At 35.3% G+C, this 14,192-nt stretch overlaps 2 protein-coding genes across 4 annotated transcripts; both read right to left on the bottom strand.

Moving 5' to 3' along the window:
• Nucleotides 1-5,962: 5,962 nt before the first annotated feature.
• On the bottom strand, nt 5,963-9,764 carry LOC112278721 (uncharacterized). 3 transcript variants are annotated; one of them, XM_024512385.3, is made up of 2 exons: nt 9,059-9,764; nt 5,963-7,901 (listed from the first exon to the last, which is right to left on the bottom strand). In XM_024512385.3, exons 1-2 carry the CDS (start codon nt 9,246-9,248, stop codon nt 6,307-6,309), a joined length of 1,785 nt encoding a protein of 594 aa, XP_024368153.1. In that variant the 5' UTR covers nt 9,249-9,764; the 3' UTR covers nt 5,963-6,306. The 3 variants fall into 3 exon arrangements, with proteins under 3 accessions (XP_024368153.1, XP_024368154.1, XP_073395612.1); XM_024512386.3 differs by having other exon boundaries at nt 8,250-9,731; XM_073539511.2 differs by lacking the exon at nt 9,059-9,764 and adding an exon at nt 8,924-8,998.
• Nucleotides 9,765-12,236: 2,472 nt separating this feature from the next.
• LOC112279120 (septum site-determining protein minD homolog, chloroplastic) lies at nt 12,237-13,982 on the bottom strand. Its single transcript, XM_024513259.3, has one exon. It carries the CDS (start codon nt 13,774-13,776, stop codon nt 12,586-12,588), a length of 1,191 nt encoding a protein of 396 aa, XP_024369027.1. The 5' UTR covers nt 13,777-13,982; the 3' UTR covers nt 12,237-12,585.
• Nucleotides 13,983-14,192: the final 210 nt, after the last annotated feature.

Below are 14,192 nucleotides of genomic sequence, written 5' to 3'. Positions count from 1 at the left end.
ACCATTATTAATGTGGCAAGTAGCAAATAAAAATATTAGTCAATAATAATACAACCATAAAGAATTTGAATGCACTACCATCTATATATGCAATGCGTGTATGCATTATATACCTAAAGAAGCCAATTAGCAAATTCAATATCTACTTGAAGTGCTCCTGAATTCAACTTCATGTTTTCTTTTAATGTATAGATTTTTATTTGAAGTCAAAGTATAGAACATCAAAAAGATATTGCTACAAATTTTTCTTGAATTCCTTTTACAATGATTGGCAATATTTGGCAAAAATCTCCACCAAAAACTATTGTAGCCCTTCCAAATAGATAATCAACATCTCAAATGTTTCTAAAGGAATAATCAACTATGTCAAGACAATAATAATGTTGTTTTGGAAGTTCATTCCAATTAATAAGCAAAATTTGGCAAATAAATTCAGCATGGTCAAAATTCTTAGTTTAACAAAAAAAAGTCTTTGTTACAATCTAGTAGAATCTTGAATGTAGAATGGGCAGTTCTTCCTTCTTCAAGTAGCAATGCAATAATTCTTGATGATACAATATATATATATATATATATATATATATGACAATCATTTGCATCAATCAAACTGTAATTGCCAAAGTATTATAGACAAATGTCTTTTCAGTTTTTGCAAGTTTGTTTAGAAAAAACATGTATCCATATTCTTCCATTATAAAGGCCACAATATCATCATATGTCTTTTTTTTTGTTCAAGATTCAATTATGGAATATATTAATGTTAATTTGTTTTTAATTATTGAATGTCCTATACTCTTTCTTTAGCAATAAATTTATTTTCATTAATTATTGTATTCCAATAATTTGTCACAAACATACATATTTACTATGATATTTATCTATATGATTAAGTAGAAGTAGATAAAAGTAGATTTATTTTATAATATTTTCTAGAAAAGCTTCATAAATGGTGCTTTGATTTTACATGTGTTTATAGTTGATTGGTAGGATAGAAACTTAGTCAATAATTTAACCACATATTGGTAGCTTGAAAAAGAAGCCAATTAGGTGGCTTACATATAGAAAACTTGCCTTGCAAGTTAAGATATGTGTCTTACAAAGTCAACATGTTTTGAAGGTTCTACAGGATATCGCTACATAGCTCCTAATTAAGAGTATATATAGACACAAGAGTGAAGCCTTCTTTACTCTTATCAATAATTTTTTAGTTTTTAGTCTTGTTTCAAGTCTTTCTAGTTTTCTAGTTCATCTTTGAGTGACTTTCTAGTTCTTTTGAATGATATAAGAGATTTTTGAGGATTTCTTTTTTTGAACTTCATATCCTTGACATTATTTCTTAGTAATAGCATTGAAAGAAACTATGCAAGCATTTTGTTGGAGTCTTGCAAAATCTTATGTAACAAAAAAGGTCTAAAATTCTTAATATGTTCTTCCATTGGATTGTTAATTCTATATTTTCTTTACAAATGGACATTGAGATTATCAAAGATGCTTTTCTAAAATCTTTTCCATAGATTTAATGGATTTAATAAATTTTCTTGCAATATCAAAACATCAAACAATGCCCTCAATTGAAATCTAGTTTATATTCTTGATGCCTCTTATAAATATTTTTGCTACTTTCTATCATCTTTAAGCAATCTTAAAGCTGTACTTTTAAATGTGAGATAGAAAATTCCATGAATAGTTTTTAAGTGCTTAAATGATTTTGGACCTTTAATGTGGATTAACAAAAGCCTTAAATAATATCTTTCTCCAATTACAAGATTTATAAAATATAATCATTCAATAGCAAATCTACATTTTTTTTAATGTCCACATCCTTCTTCTCTTATGCCAAATAAAATGTTGTGGAAACTATTGGTATGTAAATTGTATTACCATTGCAATTGCTACACATGTTTCAAAAAATAAAATTAATGTTATTTTTTTGTCTTTCAGCATATTCTAAAATTATAATTGCTTTGTCATTTGGATCATATACCACTTGATGTATTTTTTGTAGATGAACAAATATACTTGACAATACAAATAGATGGACATACCTCAACATTAATATGATAATTATACTTTTGAGATAATTTTGAACAAAATGGAATAATATTCCTGGCACTATTCTTCAAAATTGATGAGAAATTTAATGAAATATTTGAAGAATAGTACCAAAAAGTTGAAAATAAGTTCCAAGATGATTTCTTTAAGTTTGATGATGCAAAAGAACTTACGATGGCTTATGAAGTAATCATCAGCTCTTATTCACTCAAAATATCATTTTCAAATCATATAATTAGATTTTGAATTATTTTATGTATGAATCTAATGTCCAATTTTTCCAAACCACAAGAATGTCAAAAGAGCTTTAGGCCATTCTTTCACTTGAATAGCAGTATTTGCAATGGCTAAATATTACAAAAAAGCTTCAAATTAGTTAGTCTTTTAGCCTTTTAGGATTCAAGAGTTGCATTGGACTTATTGAAGGAATATAATTTTTATTGAATCAATGCCTTAATGATGGAGACTTATTCTTTGATAAGAAGAAGATATATTCTATTAATACTTAAATTTTTTATGACCTTGATTGCCATATTATTAGTGTAATCATTCATTGGCTTGGATCATGTACAAATGCAATATTATTGAAGAAGATAGAGATATTCAAAAATCCTAAAAAAACTTTTGATCATTTGCAATATTTGTTGGCAAACTTCGTATATAATATGAACTAGATGGTTATCCCTAACTATAAGTCTCTAACCATCAAATGATTTATCAATATGGAGTTTAATTATTTTTTACGTAAAGTACAAGTTGCAAATATATATTACATTGGGATCCTAAAAGAAAAGTACACTTTGCTTAAAGAAATTCATATCCAAGTCAATCAAAGAACAAATATGAAATTTATTATGGATTGGATTTTTGCTTGTTACATTTTGCATAATGTATTTGTCAACTTGGATGACATATGGGCAATTGAACTCACTAAGATTGGCTGAGAGTCGTCAATTTTTTTTGTTAATACATCAAAAGAGACAACTATGTTCAAAGAAAAAATTTCGAACAAAGTCATGGCATATAATTATGCATTGGATGTTTTTTCAATGCATGATTTAGACTAATTTATTGCAACCAGGTTTAGGATTTAGAATCTTTAGTCATTAAGATTGTTAATATATGATGTTCTTTGTGTATTGCATAAGTAATAATAAAAATAATTCTTTTGATTCTTGCTACAATATTTCTCTCCTTTATATTATTCATCAATGTATTGTAGAAACTTGAGTCTTCCAATAAATTGAAAAGCATAGTAATAGGTAAGCAAAGCTTACTTTGTCTTATATGATAATTATATCTTATAAATCATATATATCTATATTAATATTGTATATTTAAATTAATTAATATGTAGATAGATGGAAATAAATATGTTGAGAGAAGTGATTTATTATTAATAATTTTGATATGAAAGAAGTATTGACAATGGAAAAAAATTATGGAATATAGTATAGTAGGATTTAGGATACATGAGGTGTTTTGGAGATTATATCAATATACCTTCCTTCTCCCTTTGACTCAATACTTCCTTGTATTATGACCAAGTGCTGCATCAATTAGCAAACATAGAAGTTATTGAATGCCTCAAAGGACTTATCAAGGAAATATCATTGGTGAAATATTACTCTTAATTTTACTTGTGTAATTTAGTTGTGGTAGTAATTAAAAAATTTATAAGTGTCTTTTGATGCACTTGGAGCTGATTTTACTTTTCTTATAATCAAAATTAGATCCCAAGTTTTTTTCTTTTTCTTTTTCTTTTTCTTTTTCTTTTAACTGAGTTTTGGATTTTATATAGAAAATGATCTAAATACCACAATTTTTTAAGACTAGCTATTTTGTTTGAAATATAATTTATCAAAAAAAGAAAAAAAAAAAAAAAAAGATTAGAAATTTAGTAAAAAATATAATATATTATTTCAAGATAAATAACATAATCTATTGAATTTTGTTGTCTTTTGCAATAGCTCACAAAGACATATTCTCCAAAATCCAAGGCCTCTATAACCTTGCATCTAAGGAATTCTAAACCATGCATCCAAGGCCACGTTCCTTACCTCTCTTCCTGCTAATCTTGTGTCATGAAATTTGTGCCAATGCATCAAGTTTTTGGATTGTCAATAGTATAACCTTGTAATGCAAACCATGAAATTCAAGACATAAAAAAATAAACACAATTCAAGTCACAAAACATTTTTTTTATTCATATGCTTTCTTTACAAGAGCTATGATTTATTCTATTTCTTATACATACTTTTCTTGAATTAATTGAGACTATACAAGATCAAAGAACTTGTTATTTGTATCACATTTTCAAATCACCTCCCTTTCCTCTTGTTCTACAACTAATTTTTTTCTTTTAAACACCTTCTTATCTATTACTAACTTCTCCTTCATTTCTAGTTCTTTTTATAAACAAGTCTTAGCTCTTTTACTTTCTTACTTTAGTAGAACAAAGCACTCTATTACTACATCAATTTTTTGTTGTCATGACTCCGCAAATGCATTGACCATTGTATAACACCTCTTTAGAAATTTTCCTTTGGACTTTGAAACAAATAAGTGGTTCTTTTTTTTTAGAGTAACAATGGCAGTGTTGCTAAGTGATGGACATTGTACAAAAGACAATACTAGTAAAATGGACAAGGACCAAAGCAAAATGGAAGAGAATAAAAAATTATGATTCTTTTTGCAAACCTCTTTTGGTTCATCAAATTTGTCTTGTGGTGAAGCCTCCCAAGTATCCTAAGGTAGTGATTTCTCATGTAACAAATTCAAATTGAGCAACAAACTTGGTGAATTGGTTACTGATACTGCCATAGGGTCTTAATATTTTTGATCTTTATCATCAATGGCAGTATTGATATTCATTGACCAATCATACACCACCACAAATTTTGCTTTGAAAGTACATAATTGATCTAACATGTTTGCCCTCGAAAGGTTGGACTTGCTCTTCAATACCTTCTTCACTTTGGCAACCAACTACACCAAAGCTCTAGTCTTGATCATTTACTTCTCCCATATCTTTGTCTTGGTAGAACTATACAGTTTTTGGAAATTTGATGGATTTTCCAACCAACTAACAATCGTTGCATACTCATTTATTTCAAAATGACCTCCTTTGCCTTTGTCTTCAAGGTTCAAGAACTTCTTTGGAGGCAAAATAAATACTACAAAAGAATAGGATGGATGTTGAATATTAAATCGATTTAATATTACTTCATACATCATCAAAATATCAAGTGATACTTTACAAACTTAAAGATGGTAATAAAGTTTGAATAGTGATATTTTTATTTAAGATTTCGAGTGATTCTGATAATAATCAGGTGCTAAATTCCAATTATATGGTTGTGCTAAAGTGCCATGTTTGAATCTCCTAGTAATGAATTATTTGCCAATGCTTAGGATGATATGATTGAGTTGACGCTTATTAAAGATCTATCTCTTTCTCCAAAGATTTTTCAATCATTTAAAAAGTAAACAAATAAAATAATATAGAAAAGAGAGAAGTACAAAGAAGAAGCAATCCTCCTACATCTTTCTATTGCAACTAATTAAAAAAATATTCTTTTGTAAAGAGTCCATGTACTTTTTAAGAATAATAAAAGATAGAATAAACCCAAAGATCTCTGAAGAAGTTTGGAAACACAGGGATGAAAAGACAAGCACCTAGCAATTCTAGATACAAGAGGTTCCATCAAATGAAACTACATCCTCACTCAACTTCCCTACTTAGGTAAGATAGAACACTTAACCTTATGTCTTAAGTTGAAGCCCTCAATCTAAATCAGTCTGATATATTAAATATTGCATTAGTCACCAAAGTGGTATACCCCTTCTGTTTCAAGCTAAAAAAGCAAAAAAAGCACAAAGACAAAACAAACTAACAAACAAGTACTGATGAAAGAGAACATGCAAACGATTTAAGGGTTACTAATTTAGTGGTATAATACACTTCATCTGGACCATCATGATCTGAAATCCTTTTTACATGCATGCAGGCCACTGTTCAATGTAGCCATCTAAGACAGAGACACAATTAAATACGCAACAGATAATTTCGACATCTTAAACTAGCTACAGAAAACTTCCATGCGCACTAGCCACAGAACTAGACAAAAAATCTACCATTGTTCATTCGTAGAAACCTAAAACCTTACTCAAAACTATTCAATCTGACTTCAAGGTTAAGCAGTAGTTTGGAGCCTCTGAAATCGCAGAAAGGCAGGGTATTCATATATTAAACTAATCTCGTTTGTCTTCTTCTAAATCATCATCCAGACTAAACACATCAGTGTTGACTGACTTCCGTTCCTTCGAATCAGGTTTAACACCACTTTTCTCAATCTCTACAATCAGAGATGGTTTAGTTGCCGTCGTGCTTGCTGTAAGTGCAACCTCCTCTTCGTCCAAATCCTCCCCAACTTCTTCAGAATAGGCATAACGTGTAGAGTTTTGTGACGGAGCCCACAAAACACAGATTACGATAAGAAGAATAAATGCAAGCACATACCAGAAAGCTGGAATGACCCAGAAGCTCTGCCATCGCTCACCGAATGGATCAGTTGCTTTGAAGTAAAGCTCATACCCAATCCATGCCACAGAAACTACAACTGCCATTGCAAGAGAATTTGTAAACTTCCTGTAAAGCTCAAGCTTTGCAAATCTTCTTCGAGCTTGCAACTTCTCCAGAGTTCGAGACAAAGAGGTGAATGTCCACAAGATGAACAACGCATCAAGCATGGCAACTGGCAAGACCAAAAATAATCGTTCTTTTCCAGGGGGATCATTGATTGTATTGACGTTCTCAACTACGTCCAAGGACTCTGCGGCCAAAAAATAAGTCCCTCCCAGAAGGAGAACTTTTGAGGTAAGTCCCCCTAGAGTAGGGCGCACCACGCCAAATCCCATGGAAACAACCAGAATCAATAGCCTGGAGACGGTTTTCTTCACAGCCCCTACCGTGACTGCCCACATCGTGATTCCCATTGGTCTTGATCCGGTCATGTTGAAATTGAGATAGTCAAAGTACCAAAGGGCCATCTCAGACATCCCCAAAGCAATCACTGCACTGATACAGTTCTGAAGCTGAAGTATATCCTTCCAGTTTCGCATGTACTGGAAAAACCAGAACGCACCCAATAACCCATAAGCAAGAGCCATAAATGAATAAAAAGTCATGAAGGGCGACATTCGTCCCGGCAAGTAACCCGTAGGGTTCTTCCAGACAGTTTTTCCTTCTACAGTCAGCCCTTCCAATTCACGTTCACAGGCGACGAAAATTAGCGTGTACATTCCGGTTTTCGTTATGTTAATCTTCTGGTGGATCATGGATGCAGTGAGATGTTGACCTGTAAATCGGGTCACAATCGACAAAGGCCAGTTTTGAGCATCGGGTTCTATTATAGCGCTACCTTCCTTACATCCCGTACTTCTCGCAAGATCTGCAGTGCAACACAGAGCTAACTTCCCAGGAAAAGCATGGTCACCAATTTTGTTTTTGTCTTTAACCTCCACTACAATAGCTTCTACCTGAGAATTGGTGGTTCCCGGTTCGTGCATTTTCGCAGCTTCCTCAGTTCGTGTGAAAGTGACAGACTCAAATGAAATGAATGATCTCCCGTTGGCAGCACCCTGCCCTTGCACGTGGTTAGATGAGGCATAAAGACCCTCATTTCCACCCCAATAGATGAATGCATTGCTCTCTGCCGCAAACTTGCCATTCTTGTAAGTGTGAATTGACGCATCCACGTGCAGAGCTCGTAACATCAACACTGAGAACAGTAACCACACTGGTGCACACCGAACTCCCTTCATGATTGGCCTCAGAGAATGCAATTCTGCAAAAGATTAAAGCTCACATCAGAAACACATTTTCGTATATGATCTACGACTTTCAAACTAGTGCAACCTTGTAATCCGCCCGATGTATATTACTTGGGGCAGATACTTCTAATATACAAGGTCTCATGATTGTAACGAATAGATACGAGTAGGTACGAGACACGTTTGTTTCGTACCTACTCGTATCGGCTAGAGCGATAATAATCAAAAGTTGAATAACATCGCACCTAATAAATACAGTCCACCCCTCAACATACCTAGGGAAATCAGCCCCTCTATTCAGCGCCTCACGACTACATCAAATGATATCCCGGCTTTTCGTCCCTCTTGAAAGACAAACTTACATCACTTCGTTTTGTCTTTCGTCCTGACAGCACATGTGTATATCGCAAAGAAAAACTCGCCTCTCGATCGAACTGAGACTGAAACTTAACACGAGCTGGCCGTTCACCTTTTGTGAGGATCAGAAACCTCGCAGTGCCAGATTCTAGATACAGTGCCCAGATCGCCAGCTCTATATCACCCGAACATATACACACTGAAATAACATACCACCAATGACCAGAGTGCCAACAGAATCCTGGGAAGTAATCACAATTGGCCTCTGTCGAGCATAGGGTTCATACTCAGATCCGACTGTAGGAGAGAGAGAGAGAGAGAGAGAGGGAAAAAGAAAATCTCCTTGTATCGAGACACAACCCGACCTATTTGAATATACGACCGCTACTCAGTCACGAAAAGGTTCAATGTCACTACCACTCTAGAATTACAGTTGACAGACTCCAAACATCGAAGATCCAACAAAGTCTTCCGAGTGAAACACCTTGAGATGTCGACACAAAAAGTACACAGAACACCAAGCACTACTGCACACCAAATAAGCCTCTAAACTAGCACACAGATCTCACAAGCGCGGTACAAACCACCACTCGCACGTCATTAACCACCATATGCAGACTCCAGTGACTATACACCAATGCAGCCACGCTACAAACCATCAAAAAACCACTCAAGCTACCTGGATCTACTCCCAGACCACGTTTACGTCCTCCCCTACACCCAGACAAAAAGCACAACTCCAACCTCAGCAACTCATCCAACAAGAAAACAAACAAGACAAAACCAAAAAACGAGCTGAAGAACAAAACAGTACGAGAATTTCGGCTCCACTTGGCTCCACGGCTCCACGACTGCGAGACGAAGACCACGGCAACAAGCTGGCTCATCGCTTCCGACTCCCAGCGATGAGTCCACATCCCCCCTTCCCCCGTCCAAGCTCTCTGCTCAGTCCAGGCCCATGGCCACATATGACAATCAAACCCTAGCCCTTCTGCAGAGTACATGCAACTAATTCTACAGTACTGATGCTTCCACTTTATATTCACTTTCTCCCCCTCGACACAATTTCACCTCGTGCTTACTTACTCACTCACTAACTCACTCACTCGTCCTTCTCTCTTTCTCTCCTCCTCCTCCTCCTCCTCCTCCTCCGCACCAAGTCCTGCGACCTGCTTGCACGTTGCCACTCCACTGACGTAACATGAGCTTTCCACGTTTTCACGTCCCACGCAACGAAACCATAACGGATTGATTCAGTTGCATTTTCCTGTCGCCATCGCACTCACTCACTCACTTCCTCCTGCACTGCTTCCAACCCGCCGGTGCCAATCCCTCCCTCGCTCGCTCCCTGCCTGCGAGATCCTCGCAATCACCACCACCACAACAGCAACAACAGTGACTGCGCCGATGCGTGTTAGTCAGATTTGCATTCTCTCAGTTGGGCAGGCGCATGTGCGAGGCCGTGCCCTGTTTTAGGGTTCCAAAGCAGGGGCTGAATGATTGCGTGGAACTGAGTGATAATTGTAAAAAGGGAGTTTTGATTTATTATTCTTCTTATTATTGTTATTGTTGTTATTCGAGATCATTCTAGTATTTCAGAGAAGTTGGGATCGTGAATGGGGTCTGGACCCATGCAATTTTGCGATGTCCGCTCCTTCCATGCTTTGTTTGTTTGTTTGTTTGTTTGTTTTGTTGGTACTTGTGCTTTGTGGTGTACACAACTTATTTCCACAACTTTTATACATAAGTTATTGTGGTGTACACATAACTTTTTTGCTTATAGTTATGTGTTGAGCACATCCTGTTCAGATGTTGTGTCAAGATGGACGTACAGCAAATATGATGGAGTTTGGAGAGGTTTGTATGCACATGTCCCAAATTGGATACATTTATTTGTTTTTATTTTGGATTGTTATTTCTTTGTTTCATTTTGCAACAAGACCATGGAGTGGATAGCAATAAGGAACATTGAATGACCATCTATCTTTATTTTTTAATTTTTTTAATTTTTTCTAGAATATAACTAACTCCCACATAATAAAATTGAAACAAAATACTTAACAACATGTAGGTAATGTATGTTGGTTAGTGTAAGCAATTTTGTTTAAAATATGTAGATGCACAAGTTAAGATTGTAATACATAATATTAAAATATATTCTTTATCTCCTTTGTACAAGTCATATACATATACACTACAAAACAAAATATGTTTATATTTTTAAAATCTAATGCTAACCATGATCAGAATGTTATTACTAAACATATTTTTTTTATTGAAATTTTTATTTGTGCCTTTGAAAGTGATTTAAAAATTGATTAGTTATTGTTTAATATTATTAGTATATATCAAAATTATTATAGTTTAGTTTTTAATTTTTCTAATTTTAAAAAATCTTCTTTACATTTATTTATTACAATATTTGTAATTTTAATTTTTTTTCAAGATTATAAAATTTTATTTTTTGATATGTATATTTAGCATCTAAATCTAATTATAACATAAGTTTATGATTTTTATACTATTTAATTTTTATTTACTATAAAATAATAATGGTCTATATCTTTCATATTGTTGATTGATTACATGTAAGAATGTAATGATTAAAACATAAAAAAAGATTGATATATCTTTGTAGATGTATGTATTTTAATTTTTTTTAAATATATATATATATATATATATATATATATATTTATCAATGTTTTTCAATATATCTAATTTAAATGAACATTTTTTTTGAGTTTTTGTATCTTTATTTAATAGAATTTTGTAAAATCATTGTGATTTTCTTTTTTCTTTTTTTCTTCTATTTTAAAGTACTGTGTATTTTTCAAAAGTTGGGTTCATTCAAATTTAACTCCAACCATGTATTTTAATAAATTGGTCAAATGATACACTTTATGTATTTATTCTGCATTTCAAAAACTGTATTTTATTTACATTGAAATCTATGATGTACAAAGATTTTTTTTGTATACGGAATCTTGAAAAGTATTTAATTTTTAGCATTATCTCTTTTCTTTTTTCTAATAGCTTACCATTTTAAAACATGGCCTTTCAAAAAATGTGTTTGAAAATTGAAATTTGTAGTCTTTGTAAACTGGTTTTCTATTAAATACATTTTTAGATTTTATACTGTAAAATTAGGTCCCCAACAATGTTTTTAAGGTATATAAATATTACTATAGTTTTCTTTAGAAAATTAAATAAACATTTTGCAGTCAAAATTTCTCAATCGACAAATTCTAGCTAATTCATTTTTCTACCTTCCTACTTACGGATTCCTTTCATCAATTGAATTTTTTATCCGAGTCCTAGAATGTTTTTGCAACTTTTAGTAAGCACAACTAAAAAATACCATCTCTTTTAATAAAATTCCTTTAAGATTTGAGTACCCTCACGTTTTGGTGTATGCCTTACACATGCTTTGACTTTTTCTACTAAATTGTCATTAAAGCACTATCAACAAGATATTTATTTCGCAGCACAGAAAGTTGTTCAAAAGACAAAAAATTGATTTCTTCCTAAATTATTATTTTCTTTTCTATATAATCTTTTTGTGTGTACAAAAGAATCGAAAGTTTATTTTGTTATCATGTATTGCAAACATTGCTTCGACATTCTTTTACAACAAACAAGGATCACTCTGCATCCTGCATGTTTTGGTTAGCAGCTTGTTCTTGTTTTCAATTGTTTCAAAACTACCATCACATACGTGCATTCTCATTAACATCGAGAATCTGTAAGCAATGCCGCCACGCTTAAGCAGAAAGAAAGTAGGCATTTTACATAGGTAGAACTGTATAAAACTGAGGTATGCAACTTTTCTGCCTGAATCTCAATTATGAGCAAGGAAGATATACACTATGCTGACATTTTGGGGCACAGCCTAAATCATCAGGGAATACTTTCAGATAGGACCTCATTATCGTTGCGAACAGGATGAGCAAATATCTAGAGTCATCAAAGAAACAATACCAGTTCAAATATGAATAAATTGTGCACCTTAATAAACGACAATACTGTTACAATACCCAACTGTCAAAGTTTCAGTACTTCAACACTTTGTTATCTTGAAGCAAATCAACCCGAAAAAAGGATGTAAGGAATGGACACCGCAGATTCTGTATCAGGACATTGAAGTCCAGGTCACATTCGCGAAGTAGCAACCCCAGCCTCCTCTACATGATCCTCGGTTTTTCCACCATTTCGCAGAGTTGGATGGACCAGGCACTGCTATGATCTGAATTGCTATGAAAGTTGATTAAGATTCTACAGTGGACAGTGCAATCGCTCTAAACTTCCTAATAACCAGTGCACTGATTGAGCTTTAAATTATCAATTCTTGCCACCCATGAAAGGGAAAAGGCTTCGTTTCTGTGGAGCTTCTTCAATCAAGATTGCTTTCATGCTGTCCTTTTCCACTAATCTCCAAGCCATCTGCTCCAACGCCAAACCTGCTAGTGTTGGCGGATTCTTAAGCACCAATGGGTAACCTCTGTTGGTGCTTTTGATAACTTCCGAATCTTCTGGGACAACACCCAGCAAAGGCAGACCGAGCATTTCTTGCACATCAAGCACTGACATCATGTCCTCCCCCTTGATCATGTCACTTCTAACTCTATTCACCACCATCTTTATATCTTTGATTCCGTCACATTCGAGAAGACCTGTCACTCGATCCGCATCTCTCAGACTGGTGATGTCAGGAGTAGTGACAAGAATTGCCTCCTTAGCTGGAGTAATCGCAGTGATGAAACCAGCATCAATACCTGCAGGGCAATCGATCAATATGAAATGAGGTTGCCCCTCAGGTCTCTTCTTCAAGGCATCGACTAACCACGTAAGGGCTTTTCCTCCAAAACCAAGAGGCATTTTATACCGAGGTTTATTGATACACAAGAGCTCAAAATTTGTCCATCGCTTATCTCTAATCAGCGCCTGATCGAGTCGACACTCTCCATTAAGAACCTCCATTGCTGTGTAGTTCACTCGATTTTCTAGACCAAGCAGCAAATCGAGATTTCGAAGGCCGACGTCCGCATCAATAGCGACGACTTTGAAGTTCAGACGCGCAAGACACATCCCAAGGTTGGCAGTCGTGGTTGTCTTCCCCACTCCTCCTTTCCCTGATGTGATGACCACCACCCTCGGAATCTCCCCAACGAGCTCGGGTCTTCTGTTCCACTGCAACAAAGCCTGCGGCACTACCCGACATCGCCTCCCATGCTCGCTTTCTCTCCCTCTCAACACCAATTGTCTCCCCTTCAATCCCTGCAATCCTCCTCCACCAATGAGTCCCGCTCTGTTCTGCGCCAATTGCCTCTCCTCCCGGCCACTCCCGATCATAACTAAACCCCTTGAACCCGAACCGCAACTGATCTGCACTCTCGCTGAGGAAGCACCGGCACCAAATCCGGCTCCAACTATCCCCGACGCTGCCACATCCTCCCTGAACCTCCCCTCCACACCATTGCTACAACAGCCGTGCTGCAACGCCAATGAAGCAGGCCCAACCGCGAACCTCATCGTTCCCCGCCTCTCTACCTACGCCTCCAACAACAAACTCCTCCCACGCGATGGACACCCCGCCTTCCCGGCTACCACAAGATGCATCACTATTTTCCTGCGTCCCCTCTCCCACGAACTCTCTCGCACACTTCTCCGGATTCGCGATATTCGCTAATCCGTGTCTGTGTGAGCTCGCCACGAACAATAGAGATCGAAAAACATTTTAGGGCTTGAAAAGAAACGGAGGTGACACCCTGGATGACTGTGGCCCACTTCAGATATCTGTTCACTGGCGGACGAATGTCATCCACTTTTGCACACTGACGAGCCGTTTCGTCAAACGTTAGAAGCGACTGTCTGTTTCGCGGCCCTGAAGAGGAGGTGGGTCTTCGTCTTCTCCTTCATCTCAGCTTTCACCACCAAATTGAGAGGAC

The sequence above is a fragment of the Physcomitrium patens genome, chromosome 2 (assembly GCF_059467195.1).
Source record: "Physcomitrium patens ecotype Gransden chromosome 2, ASM5946719v1, whole genome shotgun sequence".
Taxonomy (NCBI): Eukaryota; Viridiplantae; Streptophyta; class Bryopsida; order Funariales; family Funariaceae; genus Physcomitrium; species Physcomitrium patens.
Note: the sequence above shows the minus strand (reverse complement) of the source record. Positions and strands in the feature narration are given on the sequence as shown.

Bases quoted from the DNA above. Each gene is read 5' to 3' on its own strand.
- LOC112279120 (XM_024513259.3), bottom strand. From the start codon at position 13,776: ATGAGGTTCGCGGTTGGGCCTGCTTCATTGGCGTTGCAGCACGGCTGT.
- LOC112278721 (XM_024512385.3), bottom strand. From the start codon at position 9,248: ATGTACTCTGCAGAAGGGCTAGGGTTTGATTGTCATATGTGGCCATGG. The intron at 7,902-9,058 runs GTACTGTTTTGT...AATCTTTTGCAG, and splicing joins CAAGTGGAGCCGAAATTCTC to AATTGCATTCTCTGAGGCCA.